This window comes from Hyla sarda, chromosome 2, assembly GCF_029499605.1.
Source record: "Hyla sarda isolate aHylSar1 chromosome 2, aHylSar1.hap1, whole genome shotgun sequence".
In the NCBI taxonomy this organism is placed as follows: domain Eukaryota; kingdom Metazoa; phylum Chordata; class Amphibia; order Anura; family Hylidae; genus Hyla; species Hyla sarda.
The window spans coordinates 260,096,802-260,123,167 of record NC_079190.1 but is presented as its reverse complement, the minus strand read 5'-3'; the positions used below and the strand labels follow the sequence as shown (position 1 = coordinate 260,123,167).

The following is a 26,366-nucleotide window of genomic DNA, read 5'->3' as shown; positions in this document are numbered from 1 at the left end:
CCTGTCTGATAGCACTCCTCTGTGATCTCTCCTGTCTGATAGCACTCCTGTCTAATAGCACTCCTCTGTGCTCTCTCTCTGCCTGATAGCACTCCTCTGTGCTCTCTCTCTACCTGATAGCACTCATCTGTGCTATCTCCTGTCTGATTGGACTCCTCTGTGCTATCTCTTGTCCTATCAAACACAGAAGAGTGCTAGCCCACCCTCACGTACTGGACTTTTTTCATGCTTGTGCTTCAGCTTTGACAAACCCATGATTTCTATAAAAAGGAAATATATTTTTTATGAAGTATATTAGAAAGGTTATTGTTTTGCCAAAATGTACAACAAATAAAAAGCTTTTGGATTTGACAGTGCCCATTTATCCCCTCAAGGACATGTTTTTTTTAATTCTTTTTGCACTTTTTTTTCCTCTTCGTCTTCTAAAAGCCATAATGCTTTCAATTTTCCACTTGCAGACCCATATAATGGCTTGTTTTTTGCGCCACCAACTGTACTTTGTAATGACATCACTCATTTTACCACCAAATTTACAGCAAAATATTTGTGGGGAAAAATAAAAATAATAAGCTATTTAGCAACTTTTTGGGGGCTTCTGTTTCTACACAGTGCACTTTCAGAACAAATGAGATGTTATTTCTATTCTTTTGGTCACTACGATTAGAATAATACCAAACTTAGGCTGCATTCACACCACCTTTTTGCAACTCAGTTCCCACATACGTTTTCAATTTGAAAACCATATGGAACCTTGTTGAAAACCGTATGCATTGACTCTCCATTGAAAACCATATGCCAAACGATGCATCCGTTTTGTGTCTTGTACGGTTTTGTCAATTTTTTTCCGTACCCAAAACCATAGCCTACCATGGTTTTTGGTACGGGTGAAAAACTGTATTGAAACCGTATACGTTTTTTTGAACATGGGAGTCAGTGGGAACCATAGAGATCAGTATGTGCGTACTGTTCCATCCAGTTTGCAACATATGGTTTTTGACTTTGCAGTTTTTTTTCTTTGAATTTCAATCAAACAAGTGAAACTTTATTCATAATGGAGTGAAGAGTTGAAAACGTATACGTTTTTTTTCTTTTCTTAAAAAGCGGATGCAACCAGACATAATTTTTCAAACCGTATACGGGTTAAAATTTGTACACATTTTGATTCAGTTTAGTACGACCTCCTCTGACTCCTATAACTTCATAATTTTTTAGTATACGGGGAAGTATGAGAGCTCCATGGTTTTAAAGGAGTACTCCGGCGCGCACTTTTTTCCTTTTATCCCGTCCGGGCTGCAAAATAAAAGAAAACACACTTTCTCTTACCTGCCAACGAGCCCCCGGAGCTCCGGTACACTCCGGTACAGGTGTTCGGTCCCCGGGCTGTATTCTTCTTACTTCCTGTTAGCGCGGCACGTCACACGGAGCTTCAGCCTATCACTGGCCGCAATGATGTCCCGCCTCGGCCGGTGATAGGCTGAAGCTCCGTGTGACCTGCCGGGCTAACAGGAAGTAAGAAGAATACAGCCCGGGGACCAAACACCTGTACCGAAGCTCTGGGGGCTCGTTGGCAGGTAAGAGAAAGTGTGTTTTCTTTTATTTTGCAGCCCGGACGGGATAAAAGGAAAAAAGTGAGCGCCGGAGTACTCTTTTAAGTTTTTAGTGATACTATTTTTGTCTTGATGGGACTTTTTGATCGCTTTTTTATTAATTTTTTTTTCTGGTATAAGAAACAACCAAAAATATTCAATTCTTGAGTTTGGTATTTTTTTCTGTTTACGCCATTGACCGTGCGGTTAAATTAACATTGTATTTTAATAGTTCTGACACTTAGGCATGCAGTGATACCACATATGTTAATATTTATTTTTGTTTACATAATTTTATTGTAAAAATGGGAAAAGGGGGTGATTCAAACTTTTATCAGGGAAGGGGTTAAATCACATTTATTTACTTTTTTATTTTACACAGTTTTTTTGTCCCCATAGGGGACTATAACATACAATCTTCAGATTGCAACAACTGATCAATGCTGCTCCATAGGAGAGCATTGATGTTTTATCAGCACACCATTGCTCCAGCCTGCAATAGCTGGCTGAAGTATAGGAGCGCCGATCTGACGTTAGGGAAGGAGTTAGGAGACTTCCCTTTGTCGGTACAACTGATCCGGACATCGCGGTTGGTCCCGATCAGCTCGGCTGAGCTGCCGGGAATAGATTTCGGCACTTTTAGACGCCATGATGAACTTTAAACAAACTTAAAGAGAAACCTAAAGAGTTAATGTCGGACATCGGCCTGAACGGCTATGTCCGGCATTAGCCATGGGTCCTGGCTGCTGATAGCAGCCAGGACTGTAAGGGTATGATGCAAGCTCAGCGCCTGAGCTTGCTTTATAACCCTACTGCAGCGCCAATTATAAACTGCATTCTGCTGCATGGGGTTAAAGGGGTACTCCGGTGGAAAAAAAAATTCTTAAATCATCTGGTGCCAATATGTTAAACAGATCTGTAAATTACTTCTATTTAAAAAATCTTAATCCTTCCAGTACTTATCAGCTGCTGTATGCTCCACAAGAAGTTCTTTTCTTTTTGAATGTTTTTTTATTTCTGACCGCAGTGCTCTTTGCTGACACCTCTGTCCATTTTAGGAACTATCCAGAGCAGGAGCAAACCTATCCTGACATGGACAGAGGTGTAGGACAGAAAAGAAATTCAAAAAGAAAAGAACTTCCTGCTGATAAATACTGGAAAGATTAAGATTTTTAAATAGAAGTAATTTACAAATCTGTTTGACTTTCAGGAAACAGTTGATTTAAAAGAAAAATGTTTTCCACCGGAGTACCCCTTTTACCCCTTAAGGACATGCGCCATAAATGTATGGCGCTGCATAACACCTCTTAGCGCACAGCACCGTACATTTACGGCACGGCTATGATGTGGGCGCTGGTGATGATGCTCTCTTCATTCCTGGCGGGTCCCAGCGGCTGTCAACAGCCGTGGATCCGCCGGTAATGGTGAAAATGGGCTGAGTACTTAAGGGGGTTAAGGCCTGATCTTTGACTGATATATGCTTCCTCTTGTGTGAAATTAGTCTAGAAAAACCTTTTCCTATTTGCACAGGATGAATATGTTCCCATTTCAGTTTTTACTATATAAAAAAAAAAAAAAACGTGCAGGGAAAACAGAATGCACGTACATGGAAACTTGATTTGCCAGTGATAAACTGTTTAACCATATGTTGTATCAGTCTTCGTTGTACCACTCAACAGTTATTACAGAATTAGCTCTGCCCACATTTATAGTTACTGTTCACACTTCTTTCTATTAGTCTCCTATGTACTCAACTTTCCCTTAAACTGCAGCTATGTCCGGACAAGGCTATCAAAGGGTAGGAAATGTTTTCTTTCAAGTCCTTGTTTGCCTAAATAATATGCCAATGCTTATAAATAGATTTTCCTATTTCCTCCACTAGTGAACCATTTTTAGAAAAGAGCATACATCCAGTATCAGTTTTAACCCTTCTTTTATGAGGTGAAACAATGAGCTTCTGTCCTGCTCAAGAGCTTTAGAAAAAGCTTGGGAAATGGTCATCTAATCATACCCTCTTAGTCTGTCCACAAGTTACATAGATTAGACATTATTCAGCCTTTTTAAATTAAAAAAATTGGGCGTGATACTCCACTTTTGAAATGGTGTTCAATACACCATCCTGTTGGGTTAGGTTTACATCAAGAAACTCAATCTGTATATTCCCTAAATAGGGCATTAATTGCATATTATCATAATTCTCTTTAAAGGAGTACTCCAGTGCAGGAACACTATCTCCAGGGTATCTCCGGCTCTCTCATAGAGATACATGGAGGGGGCATGTCGTCTGCCGCTTCATGTGGAGGTCAACACTCCGTATTCCTAGGGACTGTCAAGGTGCTGTGCAGGAGATCGCAAACGGGTTCCAATGGTCAGACCCCTACGATGAGACACTTATCCCCTACCCTTTGGATAGGGGTGATATGTCTTCCTGCATTGAAGTACTTTAATATACAGTATGCCATAAATGCCTTAGATTGATCTTCTGTGACAGACCAGATCACTATAACATCGTCAATAAATCTAGACCAATGTTCTATGTATTTACCATATGAGTTCTTCACAATGAATCCAAGTAAAACAAGTCACTTATATGACATTATACATAAAATATAAATCTTTATTGAAAATCCATATCATAAAACAAACATGAAAATTAGGAATTCTTACATCAAATGAACAAAGTGACATCCCGTAAACCTACACTCTAACAGCAACAAATATCGCAGGGTACAAAGGGTATAGTCATAAATTGTGTTGATCAGATAGGAAAATACCTGTATATACTGGTAAAGATGGCAGCACAATTGGCACTGATATTTGCAAATAGGAAATAGTAGAGGTGCAGGCAGTAAATGCTAATAATATCCTAAGGCACCATGTGTGTATGGTAAAATACAGCCGAAGAGACTATAAGAACCCTAAATAATGGTGGAAAGCTGCTGCAGGATCGGGGATGGCGCCACTCCAACGAGTGTTTTAGTATTTATGACCTTCATCTGTTTTTTTCTTGGGTTAGATATTGTGTATGGAGTTCATCATACTGTGCTGATTATTCTACAGGGGCTACTTCAGCATTCTGAGGCCCAAATTATTGACAAATGTTTATGTTTAACATTGTTATAGTTTTTCTCAGGGGCGTAAGCTTCCTGCTTGGGTAACAGGATGTTGTTCACCTTTGACTTCCTGTAAAACAACTGCATCTAAACCCACATGAGATGCATCTGCCTGGACCACAAACATCTATGTAAAAGAAAGTGTGATCAAAACCAGTTCTTTACAAAGAATTTACTTAAGTTATGGGCAGCACGGTGGCTCAGGGGTGTAAGCACTGTTGCCTTGCAGCACTGGGGTCATTGTTCAAATCCTACAATACATTTTTATGTTATCCCTGTGCTTGCAAGGATTTCCTCCCACAGTCCAAAAAGCAGACAGATAGATGAATTGAGATTGTGAGCCCCAATGGGGACAGTGACAAATCTGATTGTACAGCTCTGCAGAATCTGTGTGCTCTATATAAATAAATAAATAATTATTATTATTTATCGTAATGTACCCTCTGCTTTCCACTTGACATGACAGAATTATTTCCATTGGAAAGGTCTGTCAAAGGAGCTACTATGGTAGTAACATTTCACTACAGGGCCAACCAAATACATTGCCACTCTTTTAAAAGGTTCATCTATAATGGGCAATGGTATAAATGTATTACGGCTGAGAAGTAGTGGATCCGCTTACCTGTGTGGATGATGACGTGGGCCATACCAGGGAGCGGAGTCTAAGGTGCCGCTGGTTTTCACCAGAGCCCGCTGCAAAGCGGGATGGACTTTCTGTGGCAGGCAGCACCAATGTCGATACCCCTGATACGACTCGTCCACACAGATGGCCGAGATGTATCGTAGTCAGGACAGGCGGTCAGGGCAGGCGGAACAGTATCAAGGTCAGGTCCCGAAGCAAGAGGTCAGAGGGCAGGCGGCACAGAAGCAAGGTCAAGGTACGTAGCAACAGGGAAGGCAAGGCACGAACAGAACACTTTCTCTTAGGCTGATAAGGCACAAAGATCTGGCATGGGTCCAAAGGAAGTGCCTGTATTTATAGGGTCATGGGAAAGCAAGAGCCAATTAAATGTGTACTGTCCCTTTAAATTTCAGAGAGCCGGCTTGCGTGCCTTAGGAGGCGGGGGCGCGTGCGCTGGCAAGCAGGAAGAGAGTGGTGACGACTGGGAAGGTAAGAGGTGGTGGGCAGGCTGCGGTCGCATCGCGGGATGCGAACCAAAGAACGGATAAGCCAGGCAGTGGAGGAGGAGTGCATGTCTGACCGCGGCGCAACTCCTAACAAAATGACTTCTAAAGTGTAACCCAGGAGTAGTTCACTGACACTCTAGACATGGCTCACAGTACCTCTGCACTTCCTTATAAACCCCAGCCAGTACAAAATGCTGCAGGAAATGCTCTCTTGTCTTTTCACACCCCATGTGTTTACCTAGCACATTTTTGTGTGCCAGATGCAACACCACTATGCAATATTGTTGTGGTACCATGAGCTGCTTGACAATCTCCCCACGTATATTGTCTACACTGTACAGTAGATGCAGCTTAAGAGGGGATGACACACCTTGTCAGCACCTGGAAATTGTGACACACAATTTATCACCTTTATGGAAATCCTACAATGTAGGATCCCTGAACAGTCCAAAAATATCATGTGACACCTCTAACTCAGGCATATCAGGAATTTTTCTCTGTGCTTTTTGGTGAAAATTGTCATATTTATTTGTAGTCTTTACTGCTGGTACCTCAGTGTCGCAGTCAAATGGTTTGGAGGTTAACTCATGACACACATTATCAACAGTAACTTATTCAGTACAGGTTACATCTCTTCCCTAACCCCTACAGTTCCAAAATGAGAGAAAATCTCTTCCCAGTATCACATTATGCATTTGTAATTTAACCAGACTCACTTTGTGACGAGCTACATGACAGGGTAGTGTACTGTCTGGTTTCTCCATATATGCCCAAGACCGTATTGGGCCTCATTTAGAGTTTCGGGTGTTTACTAGTGGGAAAAGTTGTTTCAGACTTGCAGGATTCCTCTCTATTTATTTACTATTGGGAAAAGTCGGGAACATTTTCTGACCAGCTTTTTCTAGGTCGATATTTCCAGCCATTTACCCACAGCATTTTCAGTGAATTCAATAGTAAATCGGTCGGGTTGTGAAACCACGCCCCTTTTCTGACCGGCCATGCCCCCTTTGTGACAGATCACGCCCCCTTTTTGGCTTTTCACAGTGCAATGTTGGGTTTGTTGGATTTTTCAGGTGCAGACTGGCGCAGACATGTCTCAGACACTCTGCGCCAAAATAACCAGACATAAAACGGTCGGTTTCAGCTTAGTAAATGAGGCCCGGTATGTCCATGAATGATTCAGTGTCTATCAGAAAGCCATGTACTAAGGTCACTAGGCTCCCATCAGAGTTAGCACAGCCTAACCACCTATTGACCTATTGACAGTGTACACAGTTGAGGTTCAGGTTTCCATCATGGTCTCTGCTGCAAGAACTTTGCAGCGAATAGGGAGACACGTCTGGAGGTGTGGCATTCCATTGGCTACATGCCCAAGTTCATGGCACTGCCATGATCTCTATTTTCAGACTCAGATTGTTGCCTGAAAGTCCCACTAGTTCTGGGCCCAACCACTTGCTTTGCCTCTGAGCCACCTTTCCTTAAGACATTTCTCATCCCTTTAGAAATTGGAACAATCTTACTAGTCAATTTAGATGACTTGGTGATGGTATATCCGGGAGATTCTTGAAATAGCCCCTCAGTGGTTCACAAGCTGGTAAGCATCTGTAGGCCCAGATTTTCCAACACAGTGCTGGATCATAGGAGGCAGGAATTGGATGAACTTTTCAAGGACCACTCTGTCTACAATTTGTCCTTGGGTGGTTTTCTCAAGCTGTAGCCATTTCTTCACAGGCTGAATGAAATAATGCATCTATGACCAAGGTGGCACCTGGCCTCAATGCAGATCCTTGTAAGGATCTCACCCTTAAAGGGGTACTCCACTGGAAAAAAAAAAAAATGTTTAATCAACTGGTTTCTTTCAGTACTTATCAGTTTCTGTATGCCCACAGGAAGTTCTTTTATTTTTGGATTCCCTTTCTGTCTTACCACAGTGCTCTCTGGTGACACCTCTGTCCATTTTAGGAACTGTCCAGAGTAGAAGCAAATCCCCATAGCAAACCCATCCTGTTCTTGACAGTTCCTAAAATGAACAGAGGTATTAGCAGAGAGCACTGTGGTCAGACAGAAAGGAAATTCAAAAAGAAAGGAACTTCCTGTGGAGCATACAGCAGCTGATAAGTACTGGAAGGATTAAGATTTTTTAAAAAATTTTTAAAGAAGTAATTTACAGCTCTGTTCAACTTTCTGGCACCGTTTGATTTAATATATATATATATATATATATATATATATATATATATATATATATATATACATTTTTTTTCCAGTGGAGTACCTCTTTAACGGCACCATGGGTTGTTAAAGGGTTAAATAGGTTTTCCAAATTAAAGTAAGTTAAAAATAAATAAATCCCCCTCCATCATGATTTGTCATTTTACACTCCAGCACCCATTTATCAGAGGGGTAGAATTATCAATCCATGTGCATAGGAACAGTGAAGCAGTTACCCATAGCAAACCGTCACATTACAGCTTTTATTTTTAAAACAAACTCTGAAAAATGAAAGCTTAAATCTGATTGGTTGCTATCGACAACTGCTCCACTGTTGCTCTGCTCAAGTTATGATTAATTCCCCCCCCCCCATGTTTTGACATGGATTCCAATGCAGACTCCATGTTGAAATCTGCACGAAAAGCATATAAAATCCACATCACATTGATTTCAATAGGGAAAAAGTTCACACGTTTTTCATTTTATTTTCAGATTTTAAAATCTGACAGTTTTTGATACATTTTTTTCACATTGATTTGAAACTGTTTTGAAAACCTGCCTTAGGGCATGTACACATGGGCAAAACCTGCACATGTGTGCAGTGTTGTGTTGCAGCTTTCTCTGAGCTATGGTCAACATAGAGCAATGATTCCAGTTGGAGCTTCAGAGTGTATTCATATGGAAAAGAAGAGGCATGTCCTTTTTTTTTCAGCATTAGTCCCAATTATCCATTAAAGAGTACCAAATAAAACTTTTAACCACTGGGTTCACACTGCAGAATTTGTGGGCAGAATTTGTGGGCAGATCGAGCCGGCGGCGCTAGGACCGAGCAGACTGCATTGCTGCCCCCATAGACTGCAATGCATTTCTGGGTGGATTTTTTGTGAGATTATGCTCAGAAATGCATTGCCATCTATGGGGACAGCAATGTAGTCTGCGCGGACCTAGTGCCGTCGGCTCGATCTCCAGAAGAAATTCTGCCCAGAAATTCCACAGTGTGAACCTAGCCTTAAAGGGGTTGTGCGCTGCCCTGCAGTTTGGAGCTCTGCTCACAGTGTCCGGAAGTTCATTACTCCGAATGCTGTGTGCGGGCTTCCGTTTTCGCAGCCGCCGGGCGTGACGTCACGCCCGGCCCCTTCGTGACATCTCACCCGCCCCCTCGTGACGTCACGACCGCCCCCTCTACCATTAGACTTTCGTTGAAGGGGCGGGCGAGATGTCACGAAGGGGCCGGGTGTGACGTCACGCGAAGGGGCCGGGTGTGACGTCACACAGCGTTTAGAGTAATGAACTTCCGGACGCTGTGAGCGGAGCTCCGAACTGCAGGGCAGCGCACAACCCCTTTGAGGACCCAGCCCATTTTGGACCCGGCCATTTTTTGAACATCTGACCACTGTCACTTTAAGCATTAATAACTCTGGGTTGCTTTTACCTTTCATTCTGATTCCGAGACTGTTTTTTCGTGACATATTCTTCTTTATGTTAGTGGTAAATTTTTGCCGATACTTGAATCCTTTCTTGGTGAAAAATTCCAAAATTTGATGAAAAAATTAAAAATTTAGCATTTTTCTAACTTTGAAGCTCTCTGCTTGTAAGGAAACAGACATTCCAAATAAATTATATATTGATTCACATATACAATATGTCCTACTTTTATATTTTCATTATAAAGTTGACATGTTTTTACTTGACACCAGAGGGCTTCAAAGTTCAGTAGCAATTTTCCAATTTTTCACAAAATTTTCAAAATCTGAATTTTTCAGGAACCAGTTCAGTTTTGAAGTGAATTTGAAGGGCTTTCTTATTAAAAATACCCCATATATGACCCCATTATAAAAACTGCACCCCTCAAAGTATTCAAAATGACATTCAGAAAGTTTGTTAACCCTTTAGGTTAGTTTCACAGGAATAGCAGCAAAGTGAAGGAGAAAATTCAAAATCTTCATTTTTTATTCTTGTAGACCCAGTTTTTGAATTTTTACAAGGGGTAATAGAAGAAAAAGCCCCCCGAAATTTGTAACCCAATTTCTCTCATGTGGATGTCAAGTGTTCGGCGGGCGCAGTAGAGGGTTCAGAAGATAAGGAGCAACAATGGGATTTTGGAGAGTGAATTTTGCTGAAATGGTTTTTGGGGGGCATGTCACATTTAGGAAGCCCCTATGTTGTCAGAACAGCAGAAAATCCCCACATGGCATACCATTTTGGAAACTACACCCCTCAAGGCACGTAACAAGGGGTCAAGTGAGCCTTAACACCCCACAGGTGTTTGACGACTTTTCGTGAAAGTCGGATGTGTAAATGAAAAAAAATTTTTTTTCACTAAAGTGCAGTTTTTTCCCCAAACTTATCATTTTTACAAATGGTAATGGGAGAAAATGCCCACCAAAATTTGTAACCCCATCTCTTCTGAGTATATAAATACCCCATGTTAGAACATAAAATGCTCTGGGGCGAACTACAATGCTCCGAAAAGGAGTCACATTTAGCTTTTGGAAAGCAAATTTTGCTGAAGTGGTTTTTGGGGGGCATGTCGCATTTAGGAACCCCCTATGGTGCCAGAACAGCAAAAAAAAAACAAAAAACATGGCATACTATTTTGGAAACTAAACCCCCTTAAGGAACGTAACAAGGGGTACAGTAAGCCTTAACACCCCACAGGTGTTTGACGACTTTTTGTGAAGGTCGGATGTGTAAGTAAAAAAAATAAAAATTTTCACTAAAATTCAGTTTTTCCCCCAAATTATTAATTTTTAACCCCTTCCTGCTATTGGACGTATGCATATGTCCAGGCGAACTACACGTTCGCGCAAATGGACGTATGCATACGTCCAAGCGATCTCCTGCTCTGCCGCAGGCAGCGCAGGAGATCGCCGGCGGGACTCAGCTGTCAATCACAGCCGGAGTCCCACCGCAGCTGCCGGGGCCGCGATCGCGCCGGTTCCGGCAGCATTAACCCCATAGATGCTGTGATCAGCTCTGATCACGGCATCTATGGTGTTTGCAGGGGGAGCGCTCTCCCCCTGCCCACTAATGGCGGCGCTGCGATAAAATAAGGGGGATTGGGGGTGTCCAAGACGCCCTCGATCCCCGTGAAGAGATAGGAGTGAGGTGGCAGGGCAGGCACCCCCTCCTATCCCTGCTATTGATCGGCGGAGCGACCGACCAATAGCAGACTGGGGGCGGGGGGGGGGTTAAAGTTTGGTTCCCCCCGCTATGCCCACCCATCGGGGTCTGGGCACAGCGGGGGGAACCGTGTAGTAGCGGCGGCGGCGGTCACTTACCCGGCGGCGGAGCTCCAGATGACGGCGGCGGCCGTGATCATGGCGGCGGTGGAGGTGAGTATGGCGGCGGCGTGTCCCGGAGTCTGTTGCCTAGCAACATCTGCAGTGCGACAGTTTGGAGAGTGGTCTATAAACTGTGGCCCTCCAGATGTTGCAAAACTACAACTCCCACCATGCCTTGACAGCTGTTTGCTGTGTTGGCATGCTGGGATTTGTAGTTTTGCAAGATGGGGTTCAGGCTAGAGATCACTGACAGTGGTCTCTAAACTGTAGCCCTCCCTCCAGATGTTACAAAACTGTCTTAGCATGCTGAGATCTGTAGTTTTGCAACATCTGGAGGGCTACAGTTTAGGGACCACTGTCAGTGATCTCCAGCCTGAACCCCTCTAACTCTTGCTACAACTCCCAGCATTCAGGAACAGCAAAAGGCTGTCTCGGCATGCTGGGAGTTGTACTTGCGTGCCTCCAGCTGTTGCATAACTACATCTCCCAGCATTCCCTTTGGCAATCAGTACATGCTGAGAGTTGTAGTTCTGCAACAGCTGGAGGCACACTGTTTGGGAAATACCGAGTTAGGTAATAGGTTCTATTACCTAACTCAGTATTTTCTAACCAGTGTGCCTCCAGCAGTTGCAAAACTACAACTCCCAGCATGCACGTTCTGTCAGTGCATGCTGGGAGTTGTAGTTTTGCCCCTCCCCCCCCCCCTCCCATGTGAATGTACATTCACACTGGCGGCGGATTACAATGAGTTCCCCGCTTCAAGCTTGAGCTGCGGCAAATTTTCCGCCGCAGCTCAAACTCCTAGCGGGATACTCCGTGTAATCCGCCGTCAGTGTGAATGTAGCCTAAAAACACTACGCTAGACTAACACAAAATAAGGAGTAAAACACTACATATACACACATACACTGCCCCCCCCCCCTTCCCCCCCAATAAAAATGAAAAACTTATCCTGCGGCAGTGTTTCCAAAACGGAGCCTCCAGCTGTTGCAAAACAAAAACTCCCAGCATTTCCGGACAGCCATTGACTGTCCAACCTTCCGGTGAGTTTTGCAACAGCTGTAGGCACCCTGTTTGGGAATCACTGGCTTAGAATACCCCTATGTCCACCCCTATGCAAATCCCTAATTCAGGCCTCAAATGCACATGGCGCTCTCACTTTGGAGCCCTGTCGTATTTCAAGGCAACAGTTTAGGGCCAAATATGGGGTATCGCCGTACTCGGGAGAAATTGCCTAACAAATTTTGGGGGGCTTTTACCCCTTATGAAAAGGTAAAGTTGGGGTCTACACCAGCATGTTAGTGTAAAAAAAAAAACATTTTTGTACACTTACATACTGGTGTTGCCCCATACTCTTAAATTTCACAAGCGGTAAAAGAAAAATAGCCCCCAAAATTTGTAACGCAATTTCTCCTGAGTACAGTGATACCCCATATGTGGGCTCAAAGTGCTCTGCGGGCGCACAACAAGGCTCAGAAGGGAGAGTGCACCATGTACATTTGAGGTATAAATTGGTGATTTGCACAGGGGTGGCTGATTTTACAGCGGTTCTGACATAAGAGCAAAACAATAAATACCCACATGTGACCCCATTTTGGAAACTACACCCCTCACGGAATGTAACAAGGGGTATAGTGAGCATTTACACCCCACAGGTGTCTGACAGATCTTTGAAACAGGGGTCTGTGAAAATGAAAAAAATTTTTTTTCCTAAATGCGACATGCCCCCCAAGCAAAATTTGCTCTCAAAAAGCCAAATATGACTCCTCTTCTGAGCATTGTTGTTACGCCGAGCGCTCCGGGTCCCCGCTCCTTCCTGGAGCGCTCGCAGCGTTCTCCTGTTCGCAGCGCCCCGGTCAGACCCGCTGACCGGGAGCGCTGCGATAATGTCCTTAGCCGGGATGCGATTCGCGATGCGTGACGCGCCCGCTCGCGGTGCGCATCCCGACCCACTTACCAGACTCGTTCCCCATCTGTGCTGTCCCGGCACACGTGGCCCTGCTCCCTAGGGCGCGCGCGCGCCGGCTCTCTGCGATCTAAAGGGCCAGTGCGCCACTGATTGGCGCATGGTTTTAATTAGTGTGTTCACCTGTGCACTTCCCTATATTACCTCACTTCCCCTTCACTTCCTTGCCGGATCTTGTTGCCATTGTGCCAGTGAAAGCGTTCCTTGTGTATCCCAAGCCAGTGTTCCAGACCTCTTGCTGTTGCCCCTGACTACGATCCTTGCTGCCTGCCCTGACCTTCTGCTACGTCCGACCTTGCTCTTGCCTAATCCCTTGTACCGAGCCTATCTCAGCAGTCAGAGAGGTTGAGCCAAGACCATCCCGCTTTGCGGCGGGCTCTGGTGAAAACCAGTAGCAACTTAGAACCGGTCCGCCGGCACGGTCCACGCCAATCCCTCTCTGACACAGAGGATCCACCCCCAGCCTGCCGAATCCTGACAATTGTAGTTCACCCGTAGTGCACTTCAGGTCAACTTATGGGGTACCTCCATACTCAGAAGAGATGGGGTTACACATTTTGGGGGGTATTTTCTGCTATTAACCCTTGCAAAAATGTGAAATTTGGGGGGAAACACATTTTAGTGAAAAAATATTATTATTTTTTTACATATGCAAAAGTTGTGAAACACCTGTGGGGTATTAAGGCTCACTTAATTCCTTGTTACGTTCCTCACGGGGTCTAGTTTCCAAAATGGTATTCCATGTGTTTTTTTTTTTTTTACTGTTTTGGCACCATAGGGGCTTCCTACATGCCCCCCAAAAACCATTTCAGAAAAACGTACTCTCCAAAATCCCCTTGTCGCTCCTTCGCTTCTGAGCCCTCTACTGCGCCCGCCGAACAATTTACATAGACATATGAGGTGTGTGCTTACTCGAGAGAAATTGGGCTACAAATTCAAGTATACATTTTATCCTTTTACCCCTTGTAAAAATTCAAAAATTGGGTCTACAAGAACATGCGAGTGTAAAAAAATTAAGATTTTGAATTTTCTCGTTAACTTTGCTGCTTTTCCTGTGAAACACCTAAAGGGTTAAAACACTTACTGAATGTCATTTTGAATACTTTGGGGGTGCAGTTTTTATAATGGGGTCATTTATGGGGTATTTCTAATATGAAGACCCTTCAAATCCACTTAAAACCTGAGCTGGTCCATGAAAAATAGCGAGTTTGAAAATTTAGTGAAAAATTTTTAAATTGCTGCTGAACTTTGAAGCCCTCTGATGTCTTCCAAAAGTAAAAACACGTCAATTTTATGATGCAAACATAAAGTAGACAAATTGTATATGTGAATCCAAAAAAAAAAATTTGGAATATCCATTTTCCTTACAAGCAGAGAGCTTCAAAGTTAGAAAAATGATAAATTTTCTATTTTTTCATCAAATTTGGGGATTTTTCACCAAGAAAGGATGCAACTTACCACAAAAATTTACCACTATGTTAAAGTAGAATATGTCACAAAAAAACAATCTCGGAATCAGAATGATAACTAAAAGCATTCCAGAGTTATTAATGTTTAAAGTGACAGTGGTCAGATGTGCAAAAAAGGGCTGCGTCCTAGAGCTGAAAATGGGCTGCGTCCTTAAGGGGTTAAAAGGGGTAATAGGAGAAAATTACCCCAAATTTGTAACCCCATTTCTTCTGAGCATGGAAATACCCCATGTGTGGACGTCAAGTGCTCTGCTGGCGCACTACAATGCTCAGAAGAGAAGGAGCGCCATTGAGCATTTTGAAAGCAAATTTGTTTGGAATGGAAGTCAGGGGCCATGTGCGTTTACAAAGCCCCCCCGTGGTGCCAGAACAGTGGACCCACCCCACGTGTGACCCCATTTTGGAAACTACACCCCTCACAGAACTTAATAAGGGGTGCAGTGAGTATTTACACCCCACTGGCGTTTGACAGATCTTTGGAACAGTGGGCTGTGCAAATGAAAAATTTAATTTTTCATTTTCACGGATCACTTTTCCAAAAATCTCATTGTACCCCTTATTACATTCTGTGAGGGGTGTAGTTTCCAAAATGGGGTCACATGTGGGGGGGTCCATTGTTCTGACGCTATGGGGGCTCTGTAAACACACGTGGCCTTCAATTCCGGACAAATTTTCTCTTCAAAAGCCCAATGGTGCTCCTTCTCTTCTGAGCATTGTAGTTCGCACGCAGAGCACTTTACATCCACATATGGGGTATTTTCTTACTCATAAGAAATGGGGTTACACATTTTGGGGGGCTTTTTTTCCTATTTTCCCTTGTGAAAATGAAAAATTTAGGGTAACACCAGCCTTTTAGTGGAAAAAAAATGTTTTTTAATTTTCCGATCAAACTTTAAAGGGGTACTCCGGTGAAAAACTATTATTTTTATTTTTTTTTTAAATCAACTGGTGCCAGAAAGTTAAACAGATTTGTAAATTACTTCTATTAAAAAATCTTAATCCTTCCTGTACTTATTAGCTGCTGAATACTACAGCGGAAATTCTTTTCTTTTTGAAACACAGAGCTGTCTGCTGACATCATGAACACAGTGCTCTCTGCTGACATCTCTGTCCATTTTAGGAACTGACCAGAACAGCATATGTTTGCTATAGGGATTTCCTTTTACTCTGGACAGGTTCCTAAAATGGACAGAGATGTCAGCAGAGAGCACTGTGCTCATGATGTCAGCAGACAGCTCTGTGTTTCAAACGGAAAATAATTTCCACTGTAGTATTCAGCAGCTAATACGTATAGGAAGGATTAAGATTTTTTTTATAGAAGTAATTTACAAATCTGTTTAACTTTCTGTCACCAGTTGATTAAAAAAAAAAAAAAAAAGTTTTTCCCCGGAGAACCCCTTTAATTAAAATTCATCAAACATCTTTGGGGTGTTAAGGCTCACTTTACCCCTTGTTACGTTCTGTGAGGGGTGTAGTTTCCAAAATGTGGTCACATGTGGGTATTTTTTTTTTGCGTTTATGTCAGAACCGCTGTAAAATCAGCCACCCCTGTGCAAATCACCAATTTAGGCCTCAAATGTACATAGTGCGCTCTCACTCCTGAACCTTGTTGTGTGTCCGCAGAGCATTTTAAACCCACATATGGGGTATTTCCGTACTCAATAGAAATTGTGTTACAAATTTTGGGGGTCTTTTTTTTGCTTTTACCGCTTGTGAAAATAAAAAGTATGGGGCAACACCAGCATGTTAGTGTAAAACATTTTTTTTTTTACACTAACAGGCTGGTGTAGCCCCCAACTTTTCCTTTTCAAAAGGGGTAAAAGGAAAAAAGCCCCCCAAAATTTGAAGTGCAATTTCTCCCGAGTACGAAAATACCCCATATGTGACCCTAAACTGTTTCCTTGAAATACGACAGGGCTCCGAAGTGAGAGAGCGCCATGCGTATTTGAGGACTACATAGGGATTGCATAGCGGTGGACATAGGGGTATTCTATGCCAGTGATTCCCAAACAGGGTGCCTCCAGCTGTTGCTAAACTCCCAGCATGCCTGGACAGTCAGTTGCTGTCCGGAAATGCTGGGAGTTGTCGTTTTGCAACAGCTGGAGGCTCTGTTTTGGAAACACTGCCGTACTATACGTTTTTAATTTTTATTTGGGGGGGACAGTGTAAGGGGGTGTATATGTAGTGTTTTACCCTTTATTATTTGTTAGTGTAGTGTAGTGTTTTAAGGGTACATTCACACTGGCGGGCGTTTACGGTGAGTTTCCCGCTAGGAGTTTGCGCTGTGGCGAAAAATTTGCTGCAGTCCAAACTTGAAGCAGAAAACTTACTGTAAACCCGCCAGTGTGAATGTACCCTGTACGTTCACATGAGGTGGCAAACCTCCAGCTGTTTCAAAACTACAACTCCCAGCATTACTGACAGACCGTGCATGCTGGGAGTTGTACTTTTGCAACAACTGGAGGCACACTGGTTTGAAAACATTCAGTTATCTTACTCAGTATTTTCACCAGTGTGCCTCCAGCTGTTGCAAATCGCCGAAGGGCATGCTGGGAGATGTAGTTATGCAACAGCTAGAGGTACTCAACTACAACTCCCAGCATGCCAAGACAGCTGTTTGCTGTCTGAGCATGCTGGGAGTTGTAGTTTTTCTACATCTGGAGCGCCGATCGCCGAAATAGGGGGGGTCTGATGACCCCCCCCCCCTGGGCATTTGCGTGGGGTGCCTGCTGATCGATATCAGCAGTCACCCCGGTCCCCGCCCGGCGCGCGGCGGGGACCGAAATTCCCACGGGCGTACAGGTACGCCCTGGATCCTTAAGTACCAGGGACCGAAGGCGTTCCTGTACGCCCTGGGTCCCCATGTGGTTAATATAGTGTTATTCGTGTAATAAGCAGCCACTTTCCCATTCACTTGTTTTTAAAATTATCAACATAAATATGTTTAAAATGTAATAGAAAAACCGACCACTAGGTGGCTCTGTACTGTTCCCTGCCACAATTAACACAATGAGTTTAGTCTCCTCCCGGCCTGGCAGGAGACCAAACTGAGGAAGTGGTTTTCTTCACTGAGCTTGATTGACAGCTGCACAGAGCCTCATTGAAAGCTGCAAAGAGCCTTATTGAAAGCTGCAAAGAGTCTCACTGAAACATGCAAAAAGCCTCACTGAAAGATGCACAGAGCCTGAGATCTTCTATTCATCACAGCACTGCAACGATGTGAGGGCAGAATTGGTCCCCCAGCAGGCTTCAGTGATGTCATGCCTGCTGGGAAATGCCCACTTTCTACTGCAGGGAGATTGCACTATGTTAGCAAGAATAAAGGTATGATACACAGCTTTTTAAAGCTCTGAAATGTTTTTAGGTGGGAGGGGTGTTAGTAGTAGTTAGGGAGTATAGCCTGAGTAAGTTTAGAAAAGTTTATTTGTTTGTACTCTTTGAAGTTAATGTTGTCAAGGTTTATTTTTTTAGGTGGCACTGTTTTTGATGTATAAATTGGTGTATTTACATATCAAAAATTATGTGATTATAAGACTAAAATCAAGTTCAGAATCTGCTGTAGACATGTGCAATTCGGTTTGGAACGAATGTCTAATTTACCGAATTTTACCGTATTCGGGCATTCGGACCGATCCGAATGCACGAAAACATATTTTGACCATTCCCGAATAGCCACGATAATACGAATAGCAAAATAACGAAAGCATTCGTTATCCGTAAACGAACGTAAATAATTCATTCTAATAACAAAAGTAATAAAAATGATACAGATACGGTTTGATTTTTCGGATACATTCGGTATTCGGGTACATTCGGTAAATCTTTTTATTCTTTTTTGGACTTTAGCAATCCTAAAAAATTATGGAGATACCTTTTTTTTATTCAAATTTCGTAGGGTACCATAAAAAAATTATAATAAAAAAGATACAGTAGTGATAGAAAAAATTGTATCTAACGAAATGTATCTTTTTAATTATGAAATGTTTATTAATTTGTAAACAGGGATCAATTTATGTGAGCGGGTAAAGCACTAAAAATGTAGCCGACAATAATAAAAATGTGGCCGACAATAATAAAAATGTAGTGTGTGTGTGTTTTTCACTTAAAAAAAAAAAATGTAGGTAGTACTACTACTCCCAGCATGGAACACACTTTTCCATGATGGGAGTAGTAGTTACCTGTACTAATTGACAGATCGCCGGGGTCCCTTGCGATCCTCTTGTATAATATATAGATGCGTCCGGACGCTCTTCTATGGTCCCCTGCACTCACGTATACCGTATATACACATATTCATATTTCCCGCAGAGCTGTGATTGGCCAGATGGTTCCAGCCAATCACAGCTCTCTGTGAGAAATAGGAATATGTGTATATATACTCCCGTTCAGGGGACCATAGGAGAGCTGCCGCCGCATCCATACATTATAAAGGAGCATCACCGCAGGTGTCAGGAGTGATACCCGCAATGATCTTTCCTTAACTACAAGCACTACTACTCCCAACATGGAGTACACTCTGCTCCATGCTGGGAGCTGTAGTACCTGCATTAATAGACAGATCGCAGCGGGTGCCAGAAGTTACATTCGCTGCAATATGTCTATTAATGCACGTACTACAGCTCCCAGCATAGAGCAGAGTGTGCTCCATGTTGGGAGTATTAGTAGCTGCAGTAAGGGACAGATCCCAGCGGATGTCACTCCTCCTGACACCCGCTGCGATCGTCCTTATGTGACTGTCGGGATCAGCTGTTCTCAGGGCTACAGAGCCGGGAGAACAGCTGACGCTGAGCCGTAGGTATACATCGTATATCTACTGCCCAGCAAGAACTTACAGTGAGCCTGCAATGTGTATACATACAGTATACACATTGCTGGCTCACTTAACCCCTTGCTGAGCTGTGCGCTATGCGCAAGCCCAGCAAGGAAAGAGTTAACTTACACTGCTGGACAGTGTAGGTTAACACTTTGGGCGGTATACACTATATCGAGCTATCTATAGATGTGTAGCTCCGCCCCTAGTGATGACGTCATTAGGAGGCGGAGCTACAGAAGCGAATGAAAATAGGGGGGACCCTATGCGTTTTTTTTATTTATTTAAATAAAAAAATAAAAACGTATAGGGTTCCCCGTATTTTCATTCTCAGCACAATACCAACCAAACAGCAACAGCCTGACATTACCAGGGTGGGCGAGGACCATTGTTACTGGCCCTCCCCAGCCTAAATAACGTCAGCCTGTTACCGCCTAGGCCCAGGAGCGCCATTTTTGACGCTCCGGGTCTGTTGGTACCGGCTCTTCCTGGCACCCCTGTGGTGGTGGGTACCGGGGTAATAATTGGGGGTTAGAACTAGCTGTTTTTGGGGCTAACGCTAAGCCCTGGCTTAGTAATGGGGTCAGTCAATAAAACCAGCTTCCACTACTAAGCCTGAAAATTCAATTAAAAAAAAACACAACACATTGGAAAAATTATTTTATTTAAAAAAACACTCCCCCACAGCCCTCGTTAACCATTTTATTAAAAGAAAAAAAAATAATCCGCCATAATCCATCGAATCCGTAGTAATCCTCTGCATACACGGATCTGAAACGAGAAGAAAAAAAACACAAAAAAATGGTTATGACATTTTTGGCGCTGTCCGCTGGGGAGAGCACCCATGATGCAATGTCTACCCAAACAGGGAGCCACCAATTGGTGCAAAACTACAACTCCCAGCATGCCCAGACAGCCTTTGGCTGTCTGGGCATGCTGGGAGTTGTAGTTTAGCAACAGCTGGAGTCTCCCTGTCTGGTTAGACACTGCCAGAAGGGTCTGTTCACATTATGCAAAGCGGACAATGTGAACTGAGCTTCAGATTAACTAGCCTTGTTCCCTTCTGTAGCTCTGCCCCCTAATGACGTCATCACTAGGGGCGGAGCTACACAGACCTGCCCGATACTCGAGGGAAGTAAGCGGACTTCGTCTTCTGTATACACTATATACAGCTATCTATAGATAGCTGTATATAGTGTATACCGCCCGAAGGGTTAACCTACACTGTCCAGCAGTGTAAGTTAACTCTTTCCTTGCTTGGCTTGCGCATAGCAAACAGCTCAGCAAGGGGTTAAGTGAGCCAGCAATGTGTATACTGTATACACATTGCAGGCTCACTGTAAGTTGTTGCTGGGCAGTAGATATACGATGTATACCTACGGCTCAGCGTCAGCTGTTCTCCCGGCTCTGTAGCCCTGAGAACAGCTGATCCCGACAGTCACATAAGGACGATCGCAGCGGGTGTCAGGAGGAGTGACATCCGCTGGGATCTGTCCCTTACTGCAGGTACTAATACTCCCAACATGGAGCACACTCTGCTCCATGCTGGGAGCTGTAGTACCTGCATTAATAGACATATTGCCGCCAGTGTAACTTCTGACACCCGCTGCGATCTGTCTATTAATGCAGGTACTACAGCTCCCAGCATGGAGCAGAGTGTACTCCATGTTGGGAGTAGTAGTACTTGTAGTAAAGGAAAGATCACTGCAGGTATCACTCCTGACACCCGCTGTGATCCTCCTGTATAATGTATGGATGCGGCGGCCGCCCTCCTATGGTCCCCTGCAGGGCCGTATATATACACATATTCCTATTTCTCACTGAGAGCTGTGATTGGCTGGAACCATCTGGCCAATCACAGCTCTGCGGGAAATATGAATATGTGTATATATACGTGAGTGCAGGGGACCAGAGAAGAGCTGCCGCCACATCTATACATCATACAAGAGGATCGCGAGGGACCCCGGAGATCTATCAATTAGTGCAGGTAACTACTACTCCCATCATGGAACAGTGTGTTCCATGCTGGGAGTAGTAGTACTACCTAAAAAAAAAAAAAAAAGTGAAAAACACGCACACACTACATTTTTATTATTGTCGGCTACATTTTTAGTGCTTTACCCGCTCACATAAATTGATCTCTGTTTAAAAATTTATAAACATTTCATAATAAAAAGATACATTACATTAGATACAATTTTTTCCATCACTACTGTATCTTTTTTATTATTTTTTTATGGTACCCTACGAAAGTCCAAAAAAGAATAAAAAGATTTACCGAATGTACCCGAATGGATCCGAAAAATCTAACCGAATACTGAATGTATCCGAAAAATCAAAACCGAAAATATTACCGAACCAAAAATTTTTTCCAAAACGAAAAAACGTAACGAAACGAAACGAAAATGTTTCTAGTGCACAAGTCTAATCTGCTGTATGGATGTTGCTGCAGATTTTAATGTAGCTTTAGTTTTAATAATATTTTCAATGTGGCACCACATTACTCAAAGAGATTTTGTTAGGTAGAACTGTGATTTTCATAGCTTTCATGTCAAAAACTACGCAAGTTTTGCTCATGTGAACAAGCTCTTAAAATCTGTCTCAAAAAGACGTCAATTCGGTGTTGTGATTTTTTTTCTTTTAAATGCACATTTATGAGTTTTCTCATGACATGTAGACATGGGTTTTCTTGTCAAAATGGAAATTAAATAAAATAGCATTTATGGTAATACTATGCAATACAGATATGTAAATAATTTTGAAAGAAAAAATACGTGCTTAAAAATGACACAGGAGAATACAGCCTCAGGCATTGGTCACAAAGTTCACTTTTAGTACATTTTTTTTGTTGTTTCTCATGATCTGATTGTATTTACCCTAAGGCTATGAGCATGCCGCCTTTAGGCCCCTCTATTGGGAGGGGGGGGGGAGTTTTATCATGGCCTTTACTACTTTAGTAGTAGTGCTGCATTTCGTCAAGACCCTTGAACTCCGATAGATCCTATTACAAGTTGAAGGGTCTGTTGGGTTCTGATTAGATGTGAGTACCTGCTAATCCTGGCTTGGAATCCCCATCCTTGGGTGTGTTATGGATCCTTAAAGGGGTTCTCTCTTGTTTATACTTTTTTTTGTTATTATGTTTGTGTGTTATGTGTGTATAAGTATGTGTTTTTTTTTATGTGTGTTGTGATTATGTATATATATGTATTTTCTTACCTTTTGTGAAGATCCGGAAGCTGGCCCCTTTTTCTTCCAGCGGCTTGCTGTGTAACCTCGGCCTCCGCCATGTTGTGTTCGGTAAGTGGGATGTCGGGGTGTGTGTTCTTGCTTCTGTCCTTCCTATCGTCTGACGTCCGAGGCAAATCTTTTCTTCCTGTTTCTTCTGTGGCTCAGCGACGAATCTGTGGCCTCTTCTGGCGCATGCGCAGGTAGTTTGTTTGTTTTTTTACCAATAATTTTTTTTTTGTCTAATTGACAAACTGTCTGCGCATGCGCGAGTACGCAAGTGCTACGCTAACAGCGTAGCGTACGTTAGGTCTACGCTAATAGCGTAGCTTTGTGAAAGCGCAGACAGTTTGTCAATTAGACAAAAAAAACTTATTGGTAAAAAAAAAAAAAAACTACCTGCGCATGCGCCGGAAGAGGCCGCAGATTCGTCGCTGAGCCACGGAAGAAACAGGAAGAAAAGATTTGCCTCGGACGTCAGAAGATAGGAAGTACAATAGCAAGAACACACCCCCCGACATCCCACTTACCGAACACAACATGGCGGAGGCCGAGGTTACACAGCAAGCCGCTGGAAGAAAAAGGGGCCAGCTTCCGGATCTTCACAAAAGGTAAGAAAATACATATATACATAATCACAACACACATAAAAAAAACACATACTTATACACACATAACACACAAACATAATAACAAAAAACAGTATAAACAATGGAGAACCCCTTTAATATGGCACCCATATGTGCGTATACAATATTTGTTTCTCAGAAAAGCATTAAAAAAACTAAACAAATTCTTCTCACGATTTTTAACTTTGAAATCGTGCAAATCTGCATGCCAAGTCATATCCATTGACTTCCATTTATTAATGATAGACAACAAATGCATCAGTTTTGATCCGCATCCGATTTTGCACGATTTAAGGTCGGAGGTAGAATCGTGGTTGACCACGATTTTTTGTCCAGATTCCAAATCGGATCTAAATCGTGTCCCATTTTTTAATTATTGATGTCTATGTAAATCGCATGGAATCGTGTGACTGTGTGATTCTATCAGATTAATCGCACACGATTCTTTAGTATGCATGCGCAGTAGACTTCAAAACACATACACTTAATTTTATTGCCAATGGCATACATATTCATTTTAAAAACAGGATCAGATTTTTATTGAAAATCGGAAGGAATTTTCATCTGTACGATTTTTGGATAAGATTTTAAAATCAGATAGCAAAGAAATTTTACATACAATTGTATACGATTTTTTTGCAATCCGATTTCGTCCGATTTTACGGTCCGATAATTGGATGGTTAAATCGTGATGTGAACCTAGCCATGCTACAAAAGTATTTGCTGTCAACTTTATTTGTTGTCAAATTTGGTGCAGCTTTATCTTGTTATATACAGTAAAATCTCCCTTAGAGGACACCTCCCAATAGTGGGCAGTTTTTTTTATCCCCTGGCAGAGTCCCATAAGAATTAATATATTTGCACCCTCCGAATAGTGGACACTCCCAATAACGGACGCAGACACACCCAATAGGGGACCAAACACTTCCAATAGGGGACAACCAGGCTTATGTGCCAGCCCTATCTTGTACACATGGCCTCCATCAGGGGGGTACAGCCAATACCCCAGTAAGAGGCCCAGATTCCCATGGGGGCCCTGGCCCCCACTGCACCCCCCTGCAGCCGCCCCAGCACAGAATCAGAAGACCGCTGTTTAAACAGTGGTCTCCTGCATCTGTACATCTACCGCCCACATCATTCACCCCATTCACCAGCCCTGTGCCACTTTATTCCTCCTGTGCCAATTAATCCCCCCCCTTACCCTCTGTGCCACATCATTTCCCCTTGACACCCCCCCTTGTGTCATTTCATTCCTCCTTTATTACCCTCTGTGCAAATTAATCACCCCCTCTTTACCATCCCCTGTGCCATTTCATCCCCCTCGTGCCATTTCTTTCCTCTCTTTATAAAGTGGCACAGGGTATAAAGGGAGAATGAAATCACACAGGAGGTTTGTGGGGGGTGGGGGGTGGAATGAAGTAGCATGGAGGGATCAAGAAGGGGAATAAAATGGCCCATGGGGTGGGGGTGAATGGTACAGGGGGTGATTAAACAGCACTGGGAGATTCTACTGTAATATTGCTTTGTATCATGTTTTATAAGTAATTACACTTTGGAGTGAGAACAGTACAGTGTTTGGTCATTTAGAAAGATTTTTGACCCTTTTTTCCGTATAGGGGACATCTCTCAATAGCGGACACTCCCTCCCCCCTATACCCCCCCCCCCCCCCCCGGGGGTCTACTGTATTTCTCTCATACATATTTTTACTTTGTCAAGAACCCGAAGGCTAAATAACTGAAGTGAAAACTGTGATTTCCTTGCTTTTGTCACTAGAGGGCAGGGTTGAACCATGAGATGCCTGTAAGACAGGTGTAATGAGATGGGGAAAACTAAACATTTCTGTCCTTGGGCAAAATGGTCATGAGCTGATTCATGTATATGATTTATTATTAAGAATGTCTCGATTCAACCTCCTGGTATAGCAAGATACCCCCCAGAAAGAAAAAAGAATTTAAATGGAACCTTTCCACTCCTTGTACTTGTTGTCAACACAAGTAAGAAGTAAAAGAGATACAAAGGTGACACTGTATCACTGACGATTTCATGGCATTTCTTTAGCGTCTACTTTGCCTTATGTCTCACAATCTTAAGGTGTATATGTACAGTGCGATGCTGCAGTTTGTAATGTTCAGTATGAGGAACTGGGAAGCATAGTATGCCGACACATCCCCTAAGGACTGCACTTCTAATTATAACTTTATATTGTTATATTGCTATTTATGGCATTGACTATTATAGTCTTAATAATAACTCTAAACTGTAGGCCAATTTTAAAAATAGCATTCATTATGAATTTTTGAACCTTTCTTTACAACTGTTTTGTATTTGTGTATGTACCCTGAGGGGATTTTCAGATGACTATAGTGCTATTACAGTGGGATATGGTACAGCCCTATAAGGAATGTGCACACTGGAAACTTTTATTGGTGATTATTGGTAAGCCAACATGATAGAATACCATTACTTACTGCTTTATTTTGACTCTGAATTCAGGATGCCTACTCCTTCCTCAATTCCAACAAAATACCAGACTGTCTATATTCCTGAGTCAGAAAAGAAGGGTTTCAACTCGAGGTCACTGAGATTTTCCTACAGTCTTAAACAGGTAATTTATAAATGCTTCTGTAGATACATTCACATTATATATATTTTTTTAAATATATCTCCTAGGCTCCTGTTTACATTTACAGAGCTTTAGGCCTTATGAACATATTGGGCCTCATTTACTAAGAGTGTCGGGTTGTTTCAGACTTGCAGGATTCCTCTCTATTTACTATTGGAAAAATTCGGGATCATTTTCTAGGTGGAAATTTCCAGCCATTTATCCACAGGATTTTCTGTGAATTCCATAGTCTGGTTGTGAAACCACGCCCCTTTTTCGGCTTTTCACAGTGCAATGTCGCAGACTGGCGCAGACATGTCTCAGACACTCTGCGCCAAAATA

The 26,366-nt window shown here is 42.8% G+C and overlaps 1 protein-coding gene across 4 annotated transcripts in view; it reads left to right on the top strand.

Moving 5' to 3' along the window:
- Positions 1-26,366, top strand: part of STPG1 (sperm tail PG-rich repeat containing 1) — a 102,415-nt gene that overhangs the window by 3,773 nt on the left and 72,276 nt on the right. For 2 of the 4 annotated variants that reach the window (XM_056557051.1, XM_056557052.1), the window contains exon 2: positions 25,909-26,027. The exons of the other annotated variants lie outside the window; for them this stretch is intronic. In XM_056557051.1, coding sequence (XP_056413026.1) covers positions 25,917-26,027 — 111 coding nt within the window. In that variant the 5' untranslated portion in view covers positions 25,909-25,916. The remainder of the gene's footprint in view (positions 1-25,908; positions 26,028-26,366) is intronic. 4 annotated transcript variants of the gene reach the window in all.